Raw genomic sequence first — 18,956 nt, forward strand, 5'->3', positions numbered from 1 at the left:
GGACCCTGGAACCACCCTGTGATATTAGAGAGTCAGAAAAACTTCAGATTTTTAAGGGATTAGAGGGCTTGGTGTAAGATAAGTATCTCTCTCACACATCCCCTCTCCACATGATCTGAAGGAGACTGGAGCCTTACTTTCAGAGTAACACATCTGCAGATGGGGACAACCCCAACCCATGTGCCCCCATCCTACATGCAACCCTTTCAGAGAGCTGGGCAGGGGAACACTTCCCTGCAACAGCTTCCCTTCTCCTCCTGCCTTGAGCTCTGTGCTTGGTACTTCACGGATGCTCACCAGCCCTCAACTTATCATCACAGTATTTGCTGAAGCACAATACACGAACACCCATCTTGAAGAACAGCCACTTGCCTGATGTCCACATTACAATGAATCCCTGCTCCAAACACACTAAATCCAGGAGCCTCTAAGTATGGGAAAGAGCCTTAAGTCATTCATCCTGAGGCCCAGACGAGGAGTATGACTAGATAAACCTACTTCTTAGCGAACATCATGGTACCTAAGGATTTTTTTTTAAATATTATTATTCTGCAGCCATCAACCTGCTGGTTATACAGCTGCTATCCATTCACCGGAAGTTTAGTGAACTTCAAATGGCGATCATTAATGGTCACTGAACTGCAGAATGCCCCAATGTGCTTTCAGATTTCATTTACCAAGGACCAGCAATCAGCCAAAAGATTTGCTCTGACAGCAGGGAAATACAAAACCCTTTGACAAGTTCAGCCGGGAATGTGCTGCCAGCATCCCTTGTTAAGTTCATGTTCTACCCTATTTGACGGAACAGATCATGCAAATTGTCCTTCCGTGGCTGTTCAGCCTGTCACTCATGCTTCCATTTAAAACAATAAATAAATAAGAGAACAAAAGAAAAGCCCACAAGTACAACGAGATGTTTACAAGCAAATTCCATTTACTGAGACCCCTAATTATCAGGAAAAGGCACAGAAACCCAAATAAAACACTAAATTGGATGGGGGAAGGGAATCTTACTGATGCAAAGCTTTAACCAGGAGGGCCAGGGCCACCCCAGTTTCTCTTGTGCACAGACCCCAGCATCACCCCTCACCCTACTACTGCTTGTAGTCACACTTGTTCTTTTCTTCCCCCTTTGATTTGTGGCTTATGGCATGACCACATTCTTCTGTGCAGATGGAGCAGCTGTGCCAGGATACCCAATGGATGCACAGCAGGCTGCTGTTTAACCACCCAGAGAAGGTGTGGAGCAACACAAGGCACCAGACAGTAAAGTCTAAGGTATTTTGCTTTGCAAAGGGACCGCTGGTTTCTTAGGTGGACATGCTGCTGAGACAGGTCCCCTTTCCCACAGTACAAAGGGAAACACTGATTGTTTTGTTTGGGAATGTTTCAGGTTGATAAACATAGGGAATTTGATCTGAAGGGAACCAAGCTCCTAGAAGCCTTATACCGCTGCAGAACAAAACAGAGTCAGAAACACTGGGGCCAACACAACCTTCGCTGGAGAGGGGCCTCACAGTACCCCACTATTATGCGGAGACACTGCACTGTGCCTGCCACAATGGGATTCTCTCCAGATGCAGAACACATCCCATCAAGTACAGTAAGACTCTATTAGAGGAGATACAATAGGGAGCCGGAGGACTCGCTCAGCCCAGCTTCTGAGAAAATAACTCATTTCAATGCAAAACAGCAGTAGTTATTAGGCACCTCCTTAAAGAGGAAAGGAGAAGGACAAGGGGAAGGGGGAGAGAGGGAGACAGGGACCATGGCAGTTTGCACAAAAGTACCTTTTTCAGATTAATCCACTGTTTGAAGTAATCAGCAACCGGCAGCCCTAAGTACTGGCATTGTCCTGGTAACCTGTAAGAGAGAAGAGAGAGCAGGTTTGATTCAATCAGTGTCCTGACAACACAAACTCTGTTTTCTTAAGTGCATTTCGTTCCAAGATACAAGAGACTCTCAAGTCTGCTGTAACATGCTGCACATCAGATGGACCATAGCTCTTGGCAAAAAAATCTCATGAGAGCACAGCTTGGCTGAAGACTTACATACATCCAGCCACATCCAGGCTGCTGACACCTTTCAGACTGAACATTTTGAACAGAAGCTGTGTGCAAGTGCGGCATGCAGCTCTTCTCCACAGTGGCTAACACGCAAACGCGACTGGAGCATGCGGGCCATCCTTAGCTAAGTGAACTCATCACAAACCCTTGCAAAACCAGTGGTTTACAAGGCAGACAGAAGGACTCACAATTCACCTGCCATGCCCTGGTGCTTTTCCATATGGCCTTTATAGTTAAAACACCGAATGAGACATGAGGGAGGGAAGGAGGCACCAATGCATTCATTTTTGTGTAGTAATGCTGCAGGAACAACGTCGTAGGGCTAAGAAAGCAGAGGCTGTTTGCTAAGCAGGTGCTTGGAAGAAGAGCGCAGTCACAACTCTGAAGATGCAAGGTGCCGTATGCTGTCTCACTATGGGTTTGAGCACCCGCAGCCAGAGTTGCGAGCGCACGTATTTAACCCCTTCCTACAGCGAGCTGCCAGAATAGGGCTCCCAAAACAAAACGGCACCGGTAAGGGAGGTAGAATGCCTGAAGGGACAGCAGGACCCCAGTGTGTTCGCAGGGGAGCTACAACGTGCCCCTCAGACGCGGAAGCCCAAGTCGCAAGGCCGTGCAGCTCCAGCCAAGCCTGTGCAGGGAGATGAGTTATGGGAGTTTTCCCCGGACGGTTTGATCTGATCAAGAGTAATTGATGGATCTTATTCACTCATGTACTGCTGAGCATGCCTGGGGCACCGGTCACACGATCTTTAACTGAAGCAAAAGAACATCCCAAATAAATATGTCAGCTAAATAAATGACTAAATTAGAGCCGTTTGTGCATGTTAAAAGCCACAACCCCAGAAATTGGCTTTTGCAAACAGAGGGGGGTGGGGAATCTCACAACTTCCTCAGGCACTTGGGGGCTGTAGGAGGAGGTTGTAGGGAGGAGGGAAGAGCTGCGAGTGCCAGCATCAGCTCCTCAAACGTCCCAACACAGACCATGTCCAGGGCAAAGTCCTCTACTCTCCATAGAGGAAAAAGAGTGAATAATCCACACTGGACGTCAGAATCAAGGCTGAAATTCAGGAACAAGCTCTGGTCAGATGTGGATAGAAGCTAGATACACCATCTTGAGCTGGGGTGCACCATCAATACCCCATGCAGTACCTGAGTGCTCAGCCCAGTTCCGAACCCTTTGGTAAACAGGGCAGCATCTCTTCAGACCTACAAACAGCTTCCCAAGTAAGGAGATGAAGGAGGGACACAGATAATGCACTTGCAGATAATGTGGGACTCAGGGTAGTGCAGTACCAGAGTGGTTTGGTCTCGTTGCTGCCTCCATTTCTATGGGAAGAAAAGGAAGGAAGCTGGCAAACATATCCAGGGGAATCTCCCAGGAATATGTGGCCAACACAGCCAGCCCACACCGGGCCCCACCAGTGTACTGGCTTTGTAAGCCCTGCTTAGGCAAGAAAGGAATAGACTCCCTGTGCCAAAACCAAATGCCTGGTCCTGAAAAAATGCACAAGTCATCATTTAGGAGCAATAATTTAAGTCATACAAACACGTTTGAGTAAGGAGGTCCAGAGGAATCTCTTTGAAAGCAGGAAGCCTGTCAAAAGAACTAGCTTGCAAGCATCAGGGCTACAGCGATTTGCAAGGTAAGCAATGTGACTTGACAGCACGGTCTCACCTCTGGGCGCGGCTCATCTGATGCTAGCACCATCGCGCTGAAATAAACCACCTGGAGTCACTCCTTGCAATTGCACAGCCGTCACATAAATAGCAGCCCAGTCCATGCATTTTACAGCCATTACACATATGTCCATGACATCCCGTGGTTGAACAGACCCCACCAGCCCCAACCAGCATGCTAAGAAAGCTTTGTCCAGGAAAGCTACTTTCTACTGCTGCCCAAATAAAAAAAGATTACAAGAAAAGGAACCATTTAAAACAAATGACCGGTCTAAATATAGACATGTGATCAGCTCAACCTCTCTTAAGACTGCTCCCATTTAGCTAGAGAGGATGATGACAGCAGTTAGCAAAAGATACGTTACTAAAAGCTGTTCTTCTCCTCCCAACCCAAGAGGTTTTCATTAATACAGGTCTCAGCCCAGCTCCAGTTAGAGGGATAACTATCAATTCACCTAACACTTGGCCGGGGCCCAGAAGAAGTGAGTACAGCGTTGTTCTTGTTAGCCACAGGAATTGACAGCTAACCACCCAGTGCAATGAATGACATCTAAAGCATTTCCATCCCTGTGGGATCAAAAGGCCCAGCAAACTGGACAGTCTGGTTCTGCTTCCACCCTGAGACTGATGGCAGTACGCCCTGGGCACTGGACAGTGGGTCTTTAATTGGAGAAAATAAATGCTCCAAATAAATATGTCAACTAAATAAATGACCCATTTTTGCAAACAAGTAACAACCCCAGAAACTGCCTGTGAAGCCGTGTGACCTAAGGACATTCCCCCTCCCCCTCCGCACTTGTGCTCCCCTCATTTCACGTTAGAACCAGAGAGACTTCACCAAGTTTTTCAAGCACTAGAAGACCTATGCTCATGCTATAACCTGGGCGGGCTGTCAGCAGCGTGGACCAAAGCATCAGTCTACTCCCCGAGCTGCAAGATGTAGGCCTGGTGGCTCCAGGCCGGCAGGGATACAGCCACCCAATGCGCCTGCCTTTAGAGAAGGATTGCTGTATGGGTCTGGTCTAGCCTGGGTACACACTGCTGCCAGCACAGGGAACCAGGGGCTCTCACTGCGCAGATAGTAGGTCCCCAGGTAGCTACAGGAAGGAAAACACCTCTGCAATGTCCTTCCCCCAGCTCTGAGCTTGTCACCTGCAGTGGTCCACCCACTCCTCAGCCTGGTGACCAGGCAGGAGTTTCTTCATCATCTTCTCCAGGTTGGAGTGAACAAGGCACATCTGTGGCTCTCCTGGAGAATCGATGTGCCAGGGCCTGTAAGGAAGTATTTCCATTTAACAGGGCCACCATTCACTTGAGCAGCTCATTTGGCAGATGTGCTCTTTACGGCTTCTTTACATATGCTCAGTATGGCTTCTTGCTCTTGCAAGAGTCAACCTTGCTCACTGGGGCAGCTTTGCGTAAGCTAAGAGTTCAGGATTTGGCCCTCCCTCAGGCAAAGGAGAAGAGAAATGATGGCACATTTCACCGCATTCAATATCCCATGATCCTTCCAGCTTTTGGATGAGGCCTCGCTGTCTCCCCAAACACTGAAGCTCTCACTCCTTGGGAAGGAAGCTGGCTCTCAAAACCACCCTGTCAGCCAAACACCGTGGCTTCAGGTATGACTGCACTTGATAGAAACTTGAAAATGGCTGTGGGATTTTCCAGCCTCTGATGCAGCTCTGGTAAAGTCTGTCCTCCAGAGAAGGAGCAGAGATGTGAGCACACAACTTCTGCCCGCTCCTGAAACACAGGTCCTCTTGGGACAGAACAAGTGACAGCAGGTAGCACACTCTCCTCTGCCAACCAAGCAAGTCTGAGTCCTCCTTGGGACTGTGGTCAGCAGTGGCAGCTCTGCACCGTTTTCAAGAGTGCTCTGATTTCCACCCAGCCCTGCTCCTCCACTCTGCAGGGTAAATGGAGCCTGGAGATGAACAGGATGCAAATGGGAGGCGAGGTGACATGGCTGCATTTCTCCCTTTGAAGCTGGCTCTCTCCAAGGCGGCAAGAAGCGCACAGCTCAGCGGTGATAAACGGCCTTGCTTTAGTTATCACTTTCCTTAAGTTAAGGGGAGCAGCCTAGTGATGGATGGGCTGGAATTCGGTTATCAGGGAAGGCTGTCAGCCAGAGTTGCCTATCTCTACACACATTTAGCAAGGCGTCATTATGCGATGGCATGGAGTTAAAATATGACCAAGGGTATTGAAAGAAAAAGAACAGGATTAAAAAAAAAAAAGGCAAATTGAGCAACAATAAAGGAGCATGAGGCAAGAACGTTATCGTACTAGTGACACCTTTTATCTCGGTCTGGTTAGCTAAAGCAGGGCACAAATTGGTCCTTCCTCCACTATTGTATCCTCTTGTACAAACAGAGGCAGATAAAATGTGTCACCAGTGCGATAGCATATCAATTTAACCCTAATTATCTAGGGGGTCAAACTAAGAAATAGGGGTTTCTCATTTCAACAGGTTCCTCCATCTCTGCTCGGAGCCACCACATTAATATGGAAGGGGGAGGGGCAGCCGTAATTGATTTCCGTCACTCAGGTGGTCCTGGCGTATAAAAAATTAATGCTCGATTCTCCCAACTAATCAGAGCTGGTTAACGTCCATCTGCTTCTGGGTTCAGGATGTCAGGAGACAAAGAAATTGGGCCACTCTCTACACACTGGGCGTATTGATATTGAGCCAGTTAAAAGAACAAGTCCCTCTATGGGAAAGATAAAGGGACATTAAATCTTGGTTTTTATACACCTGGTCTCAGCCCTCCAAAAAAATCCATGCCCTGAAGACCTTGAGTTGTAAGAGATGCAGAACGTTTTAATTGTGTCCCGGCCAACCCCACTGCACCAGGCAGCAAAGGAGAGGGCAGGCAGGCTCCCGCCCTGGAAATCCTTCACTGAAGGAGAGCTGGAAAGCCTGAAGGAAGCTGCTTGGATGCTGCAGCACACAACAGCAACAAGGTGACAGCCAAAGAGAGGAGCTGTCAAACAAGATATGGCTCTGGACCATGCGGTGCAGAGGTGCTGCTCTGTTTTGATGTAGGGTGGGATGTCCGCCAGGCCAAGGGGAAAGCTTGGGTACCCTCTCCTAACAGAGAAAGCTAGCGAGGGAATAACGCCCTGTGCTAAGGCACCTGAGCTGTTTTAGCAGAGAAACAGCACCACGACAGGCAAAGCCACATCTGTCTACATGGAACCTCACATGAGCTGGAGCCAAGCTAGGAATTTAAAACAGTTTCGGTAAAGCCACACCCTCTCAAAGAGGCAGCCTGAAGTTGATCCAAACTTGGTTAAAACAGCAAGTCCCAGCCAGCAGGGTTCAATGGCCTGGGGACGCAAAGGGCTGAGACCCTGCTCCAAAGCGCTGAGGCTGCAGGAACATGCCCCAGAGGCACAGAAAGCCTGGCCAGGCTTTGCCAAAACACCCTGTGCCAGGTTGGGAGGGCTCTGACAACATAATGCCACAGCACCCACACACGAGTGGAGTATCCTGTGCACACAGCACAGCCCAAGGCACGCTGCAGCCTGCGGAAATTGAAGCATGCTGACCCACATCTCCAAAAAAAAACCCAAACCCCAACTACCCCATCCCAATAATTCAAGTTAGACTGGAGCAGATTTCCTGCCTAACCCAAGGCTTCGGCAGGTAGATGTCTCCTCCACAGCACTAGAGTCACTTGTGCCACTTGGTGCAAAGAGGCAAGAGCAGAGCCAGTCTCCCCTCACACTCCTGTCCAAAGTGAAGGATAGAGCAAAGAACACCCTGCCAGACCTCTGGCACCCCACTGTGCTGCTTGTGGGTGGGATAGAGTTAATTTTCTTCATAGAAGCTAGTATGAGGCTGTGTTTTGGATTTATGCTGAAAACAGTGTTGAGAATTCAGGGGTGTTTCGCCATTGCTGAGCAGTGCTTACACAGAGTCAAGGCCTTTTCTGCTTCTCACAACCCCCCACCAGCGAGGAGGCTGCAGGTGCACATGAACTTGGGAGGGGACACAGCCGGGACAGCTGACAAAGGGATATTCCATACCGTATGACGGCATGCTCAGCGTATAAAGCTGGGGGAAGGAGGAGGAAGTGGGGGATGTTCAGAGTTATGGCATTTTGTCTTCCCAAGTAACCATTAGGCGTGACGGAGCCTGGCTTTCCTGGAGATGGCTGAGCCCCTGCCTGCTGAGGGAAGTAGTGAATGAATTCCTTGTTTCGCTTTGCTTGCATGTATGGCTTTTGCTTCACTTATCAAACTGCTTTATCTCAACCCACAAGTTTCCTCACTTTTACCATTCCAATTCTCTCCCCCATCCCACCAGGGGAGGAATGAGTGCGCGGCTGTGTGGGGCTTAGCTGCCGGCTGGAGTTAAGCCAGGACACCACTCACGCTCCTCAGCCCCACAGACCTGCCAAGGAGACAGAGGAACCCACCTGCCCTTGCTTCCCACAGGATGAGTCCTTGCTGGGCAACTGCATCCCACTCTCACAGGGCACACCCATGAAGACGTCCCTCTCTTGTCCCCTGTTACTGCAGGCCAAACCACCCCAGCATGGCTGTACTTAAAATTCACAAGCGGTAGCTGTCGAACGACAGCTTTGGAGAGGGGCTGAAAAGCCCTGGGCTTTCACAGAAACCCTGAGACAGGTCCTATCTTCCTCCTTCTTTGCCTTCCTTCCACCCTCTCAGTTCTCTCAACCACCCCCAAACTTGTCACAGTACAACAAACCTACGAGCTGCACATCAGCTTTAAATATCAGCATGCGTGAAGCAGGGACATGAGAGCAGGGAAGTGGGAACAGACAGAGTAAGCCTCCATCGCCTGTCAGGAAACACTAATGAATTTCAACACCAGCAGCCATTGCCTCAGACGGGCTGGCAAGAGGAGGAGACGGAGTTACAGCAAGGAGCCTTTGCAGGAACAGCCTGCCTTTTTTCAAAGCCCCCTCTGTTAATAAATGTCATTGCCGAGTGGGCTGCAGCAGTCCTCAAGCCGGGATCGGGTGGGTCGGGGGAGAGACAAGCGACTGACAGTACTCAGCATGGCTGGGCAGCGCAGCCTTTTCTTCTGCTGCATCCCCAAACAGCAACCAGGAAAAGGAAGCAGATGGGATATCGCTGTTGGCATGAAGCTGTCTTCCATTAAGGTCCCAATACCTAAATAACAATCTCCACAAGGAGCCACAAGTGCAACCCCAACACTCCCCAGTCTGGTCCACTGGGATGAATAGAAGCTTTACAGGGAACGGTCCTTGGGATGGGCAGAGGGATGCGGAGACATCCAGCCACACTGCCTGCGCTCCCGGCAGCAGCAAAGGGTTACAGAGCAGCCTGTCCCTTTGCTAACACAAATGCATTCCCGAGGCAGGGCAGGAAGAAGCACCCAGCACAGGGCACCGCATGGCAACCGCACCGATGCACAACATGAAGGTCAATGCAAGTCTTCTTTACAAATGTCAACCTGTCATCTCTGGATATTAATGAGGGCTGACCAGCAGCTAAAATGCATCCATTGCTCCATTAGTAATAAGAGAGACACGATACAGGAGATGAGCACACACCACAGCATGTGGAGGCACCAGTGGGTCTGCAGGGCCCGGGGAGGTGTGGTGATGCACAAGATGCCACTCCAGCTGCCCCACATGGAAAGCAGTTGCCACACAAACTCATTCACCGGAGTGTGTGTTATCTTTTTCCATCAATCTTTAATTGGATTAGTGTAACGAGGCCAAAAAACCCAGGCTAAGCAGTGAGGCTAATACCTGGCACTTTCAGACCCTCCTTTTCATTTCTGTGATGCCCATTCTGGACAGCACTGCTTTCTCTGTCTACCAGGCATATTCCTGCCTAAGGAGTTGAAAAGGTAAGCTGCAAGCCTTGGGACTCACAGCAGCACTAGCTGAAATGTCTGAATACCCAGCACCCATGATATGCAAACAGCCAGATCTTTCTTCTCTAAATTTTTGCTGGGCACTAAGAAATTTGTGACAATCTCAACATCCAGGCTTTCCAAGCAGCTGGCCTGCAAATGGAAAAGACTGTTACCCCAAACTGCAACCAGAGCAATGTATATAGTAGGAAAATAATTCTGCCCCAAAAAGCACACAGGGCAAGTGGCTCATCGTGACTCGCTCGTCCTGCAAAGCACTGTGTGCCTTCCACTGCCATCAACCTTAATGAAACATGAAGGCATTTAACACCATGCGAGATCTGGCCCTTTTATGGCTATCTGTCTGTGCGTCAGCTAGATGCTGGCAGAGATGCTATCTCAACATTAAAAACAAGGCAGTAACACAGCAGGTATTCAGCCTCCAACAGAAGATGTTCATCAACAATTGCACACACATGATGCTACAATAAATCTACGTGCTACTGCTTAACAGCGTCTCTTAAAATGATTCATGGCTCTATTTATTGGGCCTGATTCTGCTGCGATCCACATTGGAGTAAATCTGGAGTAATTCTACCTGGAGTTAGTAAGCAGCCAGTGACAGCAGGATCAGAATTGAGCCTTTTTATTTTTAAATAACTACTTAATTACCATGTAAGAAACCAGAGCTTGCTGCTTCCACGGTTTGGCTGAGGTTAGGAGGTGCAGCAGGCAGAAGCTTTGTACTCCTCCTTGTACTCCTCCATACTGAGTCCTCCAGATCCACGAAGGGATAGAGCAAATGCTCTCAGCAGCCCTTCCAGACAGGGAGGATGACTGAGTGGACTTCCCTTTGACATCAGAAATGCATCACATTGTCCCAAGGAAAGAGAAACTGGAAAGTCTTCAAGGTCGAGGTTGCCCCACCAGCCTTGGGAACCTGGCTGTGAAAACCCCTTTAAAAACAGATTTCTACACACAAGCTGGCTTGGAACAGTCTGTCTGCTTACTAAATACAACACCATACAGCACCTTATGAATAGTAGTATACAAAATTGGATCCTGTGTACACATGTACCACACAGGCATGCTCTCAGTTAAAGTCACCCATCATGACCGCAGGCTGCAGCAGGTGAACTTCCAATTTATCATAGGAAAAACTCATCAGTGTGCAGGTAATAAAGCACTGGAACAGACTGTTGAGGGAATCTCTGCCCCTGAAGAAATTCATACTCATCCGGAGAAGACCCTGAACAACTTGATCTAAGTTTGAAGTTAGTTCAGCCTTGAGCAGGGGGCTGGATTACAGATCTGTCTTTATTCTGTGATTCATGCTGCAGCAGAGCCTGATTACACAGAGCATGTCCTTTCTCCGTCTATATGGTCTCTTATGAAGTCTTTCATACAGACACTAATTTAGTAATCGCCTGGTCCTCTGCATACTAGCTGTTTTAAGAATGAATGTTCAGACTCCTGCTGTGTACTGTAATTACGTACCAAGCAGGGGAGTGTATCTGATGCAACGGATGCACCCCCAACGCATCGTGTCTAAGCCCCCTCAAAACCAAAACATGCACAAGAACTAAGCTAAAATTAAATGTGCTTCTCCTCCCACTGCACAATTGCCACTGCAGACATATTTCTTGCCAGCAAACCGGAGCATGCAAGACCTAGAGTAAGGCATTGCTCTAGGACTGAGAAGACTTGTCCTGTCCCAGTCCTTCCTTAGACCTGCTGTGTGACAGGCAGGAGGAAACCTTGCCTCCTCCATGCCTTGCCTGTCCAGACCATTTAGCGTATAAACTCTTCAGGACAAGGGATGCTCTGCTATGAGTCATAAACTGCTTAGTGCCTAATGGTAAAGCCTATAGACGCTTAACGTAATACAATCATGCCACTTAAAGGCCATTAGTCTCCAGTCTAAACAGCACTTTTCCAGTCACAAAGGGGACCTGCCAACTCAGGAAGGCAGGATAAGGGTGGCCAGTCGGCTCATGGCTCACTGGACTCGCAGACACCTAATGTGAAGCCCCAAGGAGGACAGACCCCAGCCAAACAGCATGGAGGAAAAGCCATGGCAGCTCTAGCAATCAAGGAGCTTTATCTTTTGGGCTTTCTTGAACCACCAGAATCAGCTGCCAGCCCCTGCCAGCCAGGCAAAAAACCTCTCCACCTCCAGCCGCGGCTGTACTGCTTGCAAGGGGTACAGGAGCCCCTCACCCACACAGAGGGTCTCCAGCCTTCTGTATCACCTCTCTTCCCACTCACTGAAGCGTATCATTTATCTAGAAGAAAATATGTCATTCTGTCTTGTGAAGCTGTTTGAACTGCTCTCCTTTCCTGGCACTGTCTCTGCCCTTTTCTGGTACCACATCATCCAGATCTACTCTCTCAAGTGACTTCTGTGATTGCCTCTCCTTCCCTCTCGCCACTAAGGGGAAGACAGAAATCCTGCAACAAGCCAGTGGGATAGAGTAAAACCCCTCTCTGTTCCCTCTGATGATACACAACCCAAAATCACACACACAACAGCTCTATGGGCTCTTGGCACAGTCTCCAGGCTGGCAGCAGCAGGAGCCTGGCACGTCGCGTAACAAGGTCTGAGCACAGGTTTCTGTGCAGCTGCAAATTACATCTGCACGAGGGGAAACAAGTTTGTCTTTTCCTTGTGGGGAAGAGACCACTCCCCACCTCCAAGCACAAGCTGCCATTAGTATTTGCTTCGCTGGAGAGAAGGAGCAGCGAATCCTCCAGAGCAAAGGACAAGTGCAGCAATTAGGATGCAGGGGCTGCGGGAGCTGTTTAACAGCACGACCTGGAGGTCAGTGCCGCCGACTCCCAACCCTGCATAAATATTGTATGAGTTGGAGAGAGGGGCTGTTACAGCCACCCTCAGCGCCAGCCCTCCCCCCTCCATCGCCACTCTGCATCTAGCTAGATAGGCCAGCAACATTATTTACAGATGTGACAGTTGGGAAAATCACTTGAGTAACTAGGGGAATGGGAAAGAGGGCTGCTCAATGGAGCAGGCACCTGGGAGCAGGCTCTCACCCACACCTTCTGCTTTCCTTTGCAGGGCTCTCCTCTGCATGGGTAGCTGCCAAATGGCACGGCCCATTTTCAAACAGGAGGATGAAATACCACCAAGAACAAGGAGGGGAGGCTGCAGGCTCCCCTCTCAAAGGTTGCCCAGGGGTTTGAATATCAATGCTGCTGAAGGACACTTCAGCCAGCAGCTGCTTTCCAGTTTCCTATCAGTGCCTCTGCTAGACCCTCCCTTTGGAGGAAGCTTTATAGCAGTATAATAGGAGGCTTTATAGAGAGCTTTCCCTTGGACTCTGTCCATGTAGCTCTGCAGAAGGGCCCCTGCTCCAGCACAGCCACAGCAGCCTCATCCCTGCACAGACTCCCCCAGCTGCTCCATTTGGTACCAACCACCTTCTTCACCTGTGACCCATCTACTGTTTATTCTCTGAAGGATCATCTTCACCTGCAGCTTCAGCCACACTGACTGGCACTGTCCCTGCTGCACCCTGGAAAGGTCTCTAGTTCCTCTGCCCATTTTTTTTGCTGGAGATGCCAGTTGACTGCACGTTTGCCATGATGCTCTGTACAAATACAAACCTACTTTCAGATTCACTGAGACTGGAGGCTCCCAAGGACAAGGACACGGGCCATTCTCCAACTGTACCAGCAGCCCATGAATTCCTACAAGCATACTGCTAATAAACATTACTGCCCAGGGCAGCACACAAGGGCTGTAAGATAGGAAACAGAGCTCAGATGTGCTTCTGCTCACGATACCCCTCCAGAAATTCCTCCGCTGCTCTGTGGCTGCTTGCTGAATCCAGGGAAGGCAGAAGCGCAGTCTTACCATTCACAGCTTTCCTGAACTCACTGTGCAATTAATGGGCTTAATTATTGATGGCAAAGGCAGGGAAGGGAGGAAAGAAAGAAAAAGCCAACAAGAAGGGAATGATGTGGGGGTGGCGGGCACCAAAGGTCTCCGAAGATCTTCCCTCAGCCTAGCGCAGAGAAAGAGCCCCTAGCCGCTCTGCCGCTCCCATGGCCCTGCTCTAATGCTCCCTGACATGCCTCTGAAGACAGCGAGCTGTTTGCAGTCACCACCGTGATTTGTTAGTAATTATTTTCACGGTGTCACATTGCTGTCACTCTCTTAACAAAGAGACAGGCAGCCCGAGGCTGCCTGCGAGAAAGAACCAGCAGAGAAAAGGAATTGTCAGGCACCCAGGGATCCTCTTTGCTTCCCAGGTTTCACAACCAGAGTCCTTACCAGCTTCTGAAGAAACTTCTAAGGAGAAGTGGCAAGTCAGAATCATCTCCCATCCTGGTCTCAGCAAGAGGAATTAATTACTTAGCTCTCTCCTAATTTCACCTTACCTGTAAATCCAGTTGCAAGACCCAGGTGCTTAGAGCCCCTTAAGCCAGCGATTTGCTTCATGCCTGCAGCAAACACAAAAAAACTTTGGCAATTGATGACTTTTAGTGCTATCCTTTCAAGCTCCAATTTCTTTTCATGTGGTCTTGCCATTAGACCACACTCCCCAAGCACGGCAACCCTGATGACAAAACCCTGCCTATCACCCTCACACACATTAACCCTCCAGACTGGCCACGTGCGCTCTCCCTATGCCAGTCTCATTAATTCCGACACACTGCTGTGCTCTGCATGGCAGTAACATTTCCCTTGGCATTTTGCAATGCCAGAGGACCTCGGCAGCTTCCTCACACCTGAAATACAGAGTCTAATGGCTTGCCATCTCTGTTTTCTCATACACAGTGCAGTGACTTGACAAGAACCTCCCGCTGAACCACTCCCATCCATCCATCCCACACCTGCTGTGCAACCACAGCCATCTATCCTTTGGCTGACTTGTCAGGCCAAGGTAATCACTCCTTTCTCAGTAAGCATGGAGCTTGCTTGGGCCCCGAAGGAATAGAAGCTATTTTGGCACCTGAATTGTCACAGAATATAAGGATATAGAGATGAGCGATTGAGACACCCGGCCAGCCAGCCCTTAAAGTGCTCCTGATCTCTATGCAGAAAGCAAATGGATTTCCTCCAGAGCAATTCAAAGTTTGAATTACTCCCAGCAGAAGCGCTCTTCCCCAGCACGCTTACTGACGGCACACAGGCCTTAGTCCCTGCAGCCGTGGGGAGACCTGGGTATTAATTCACCCTCCTAGCACAGGGAGAGTTTGGAAACATTAAGCCTCACAGTCTAAGCAAAACCCTCCTGCAATTAACTGCATCGAAGAGCACTGACTCGGAGGGCAGCTCCTTTTCAGGGGTCCTTTTAATAACCAAGAAATGGCACATACATGCTGTGAAGAATTAGGATCACCATTGGGAAGCTAAATGGTCCATAAAATGTAACAGTTCTCTTCAGAGCTGGGAGCATAGCGAGTCGGAGAAGAGGTCTTGGCAACCTCCCACCAGCCTCCTCCCTCCGCCTGGTTTGCAGGGGACACACGTGACTCCAGGGAAGGACAAGGAGCTGAACTCGGCCGGTGCCCAGGCACCTCCGGCACACTGGCCGATGGTCAGCACCAAGACCTGGCTCACTACCCAGATGGAAAAACCTGAAGCAGAAAAATTAGAGGTGGTCAGAAGGCACCTACGGAAGGAAAATGGTGTCCCAGAGCGTAGATACTGGGCAAAGGAGAGCAGAAAGCCCTGCTCAAAGAGAGGCAACAAAGCTGGTGGGACCAAAGCAGGACGAAGGAAGTCCTGGGCAGTACGAGCTTCCCGCACACGGCCCCGCCAGCACATCGCACTGCTTCCTCAGTCTTCTTCCCCCAAACTGCTATATTCTGCTCTTTCTTCTAGTACCACCTCCACATGCCTCATGTCATTGCTAACACCTAGTCCACAGCAATTTCTGAGCACGAGACACCATCTTCAGGGTGCCAGGCTGGCAGCAGCACCCTGGCCAAACACACCGAAAAAGGTGACTCCAACGTGGAACAGTCTCAGCTCAAAAAGTTAGTCTGCAGCTCCAGTGCCTCCCTAGAGTCCTGCACCAGACATCCACTCCTCAGGATACAGAGTTGCTGGACAAGGCGCATGAGAATATGCTGGAGGGAAAATACCAGGGACGACCTCAAGATGGCCCAGTAGGTCTTTGCCAGCCAGGAGCTTCAGAAGGAAAGGGACTGAACCCATCTAGGAAAATGGCTCCCAACAGGAAACAAACATGCAAACAAAATAAAATGCTTTCAAGAAAGCTACCGACTTACACAAGGCTTGAATGAAACAAGTGAAAGGGGAAGGATACCGCTCCCAGGCTGGCAGGATTTTTCAAGCAGAGCTCTCTAAGCAGAGAAGCCATGAGAGCATCACTCCCAGCCAAGCCACTGGGAGGGCAGCACTGGGACCAACACACACCTGCTTTGCCTCTGCTTGGAAGTCAGCTGAGATCCAAAGGGAGACAGATGACATTTTAGCCCCAGCATGAAACACTACAGCTGTTTAACGCTAGAAAAATTAAGTTTTTTGAAGTAATAAAGAAAATTCACACTTTGTGCAGCTAATCTTATTTTCACACATGCCGCAGACAACAAAATTCAGATGGGAAACAGCCCTCCAGTGGTTTGTCTTCTGCAGTCCCCAAGCCAACCAGCTTCTCAGTTCCCCAGAGCACAGGATAACCACGATGCTGAGTTGCTATTAGAGGGGTCTCTCATACAGAGCGAGCCCAGGGTGTGCTTTTTACCAAATATCCATTATAGATCTATTGATTTTGAAACTGTTTTGCCTGAATTCATTATAACACTGGACAGAGAATTCACCTTAGCAGTTCCTGCTGCAGAGGGAATTATGGTTCCTTTCTGTATGAGCAGATGATACCGAGACCAATGGCTTGCATTCAGTTCAGTGTGATTGCTTCCAAACGCAGCTCGACTGAAGTTACCCAGGGATGGAAAATCCGCCTTCGCCATTCATTACCCCATCCCAGCAGTTCAGTGCTGGAAATAAAGTACTTGATGCAATGCCTGTCTCATTCCCCCCCACCCTGTAAATTTATTCCAAGTTTCTCCACCATCTTTCACGCTGTTTCCAACTTCTTTGGTCCTAACTCCCAGGCAGCAGAGTTCGTGCTCCCCAGAGTGCACTGGGCATCGCAGCTCAATAAATCTGAGGCCACTACAGCCCTGACTATGACAAATGTCTTTGCTATGACACGCCAGACAAGTAGCAGACCTAAGGTGATAGTCCATTGCATGATGATCCCTATGCAAAGATTTCATGCTTAACGCAAAGGCATTCCCAGAGTCACACATCTGAGATGACATAACTTGCAGAAGCTCATGCAACCAATGGGTTTCAAACAAAGCCAAGAACAGGAGACAGACAGGGGAACCACTGCAGGAGGATAACAAAAGTCAAGTCTGCTATTCATTTTAAATAAGAGCAAACAGAGGGGGAACCTTAAATCCAAAATTTATTTTGCATAAGTGATATCACTTCCTTTAAAAACAAAAGTGGGTCTGCAGGGTCACAGAAGTGAATGGGGTCAGCGCTACTCCCTGTAAGTGCTAGAGAAGAGCATGCTCACAAGGCTGCCTTGCTTAGCTCCAGCAAAGCACTTTAGGATGTAATTACATGAACGACTCCATCAGCAAAGCTGACTCGAAAGGTTCCTGACCCTGGATACTCAGTCCTGTCCCTGCACTGTAGTTCACACCACCCTCTTCCTTCAGCCAGTGTAACCACGTGAAAAGATACACCATAGGCTTGGTCAGCAAAGTGATCCCTACTAAAAGCAATAACAACAACAACAAGCTAATCTAAAGATCTTAGTTGGAAAGGAATTGTTTTAGTGTTTGTAAACACAGATTACTATGTTATCTTTCTGTTACCAGTTCTTTCTCATTACTCTCAAAGCCATCCTCTGAACATACCTCCTGCCCTGCTGTCACCCAACCAGCCCACTCTACACCTTCTCCTGCCTTTCCCCACGGCTACCCAAGCAGTCCCACTCACTCCATTCAGTGGCTGTGTGCAATTTCTCCCCCAGGCAGAGGCTACTAACCTCCTCCTGGTCCTGCAATAGAGAACAGCATGCACAAGGGACACTAGCACCATCAATTCTTCTTCATTCATGACCTACGGCTGATCTGAAATCAAGCCTCCAGGACAGACGGCGGGAAAGACCAACCCATTGCCACACTCAGAGCTGGTCTGAGAAGGCAAGCATCCTCCCAGCCTGTGTAACTTGCAAAGAAAGAATTAAAACAGTAAGATAAAATTAAGCAATGGTATAATTTACTGCTCAGAATTTACTAATATGCAACCTAGGAAGAGCACCAAGGGCTATAAACATTTCAAGACACTTCATGGTGTTTTATCACTATATTAGAGAGTACTTGCCTTTTAACACTTATTTAAGAAAATAAAAAACTTCTGAGCAGTAGTTTCCTGTAAAGACATAAATTAAGATGTTCTGATCAGCCATAGTAAGTGCAGTACAAGCATCTTCATGTCAGAGGTATACAGACCAAAGCCTACATGCAATGTTTACATATGTTTAATACGTTTGCAGAATGATCCAAAGCTGAAAGGAGAAGGATTAACTGATGTTCTTGACATTAATGTGCACGTCAGATTCAGCACATGTGGCTTCAGCTCTGTTCTCTGCCTCTGCCTGCCTGCACAGCCATAGGCATATCACTTAACCTCACCGTATCTCAGCTCCCTAGCTATGAACACACAGTAAAAATGCTTCTTCGGTCGCCAAGATTAATTCACATTGTGCTTAAGAGCAGGCAAACCAGTTCCATACATGGAGGGAGGCAATTTGACATTTCAGAGGAGATAAACCACGCTGAAGAGCTTACATTACAAGGGCTCAACCCTGGCAGACACCAAGTACCCTCTTTTCCACTAAAATAGTCTCTTGCAGTCAGCGGCTCCCTCAGCCCTTCAGAGGCACGTTACCCTTACCACCCAATGCCACATCAATGCAATTTGCTTAATCACTAGTGACAGTTCCATCCTAGGTGCAGGATGAGGTCCAAGCACTAATGCAGACTACGCCAGGTGTCTGAATCCAGCCCTGGAGCTGTTAAACTTGGAGGATAGCTCCTTGCAACAGGCTAAAGGAATCCTCCCACTGAGCACTCGGAGGCCCGAGGACCATGTGCCTAACGAGGCTGTATCCCCACTCATATTTTAGCTTGGCAGGTCTGGTGCTCCTTTCATCTTTTGCTTCAGGTAGCTCTCTTTAATTAATAACATTTCTGTGTCGACACAGGGAACTTTCCACCCAGAATGAATGGCCCTCTCTCATTAGAACCACGACTTGTCATGATGTATTCAAGAGCAG

The 18,956-nt window shown here is 48.8% G+C and overlaps 1 protein-coding gene across 1 annotated transcript in view; it reads right to left on the reverse strand.

The window, feature by feature from the left end:
- Positions 1-1,767: 1,767 nt before the first annotated feature.
- The window catches only part of ERI3 (ERI1 exoribonuclease family member 3), a gene marked incomplete at its 3' end in the record, with an annotated part of 44,847 nt that continues 27,658 nt past the window's right edge, over positions 1,768-18,956 (reverse strand). The window contains exon 5 of the mRNA XM_010289899.1: positions 1,768-1,863. Coding sequence (XP_010288201.1) covers positions 1,768-1,863 — 96 coding nt within the window. The remainder of the gene's footprint in view (positions 1,864-18,956) is intronic.

This window comes from Phaethon lepturus, unplaced genomic scaffold, assembly GCF_000687285.1.
Source record: "Phaethon lepturus isolate BGI_N335 unplaced genomic scaffold, ASM68728v1 scaffold7066, whole genome shotgun sequence".
Classification (NCBI taxonomy): Eukaryota; Metazoa; Chordata; class Aves; order Phaethontiformes; family Phaethontidae; genus Phaethon; species Phaethon lepturus.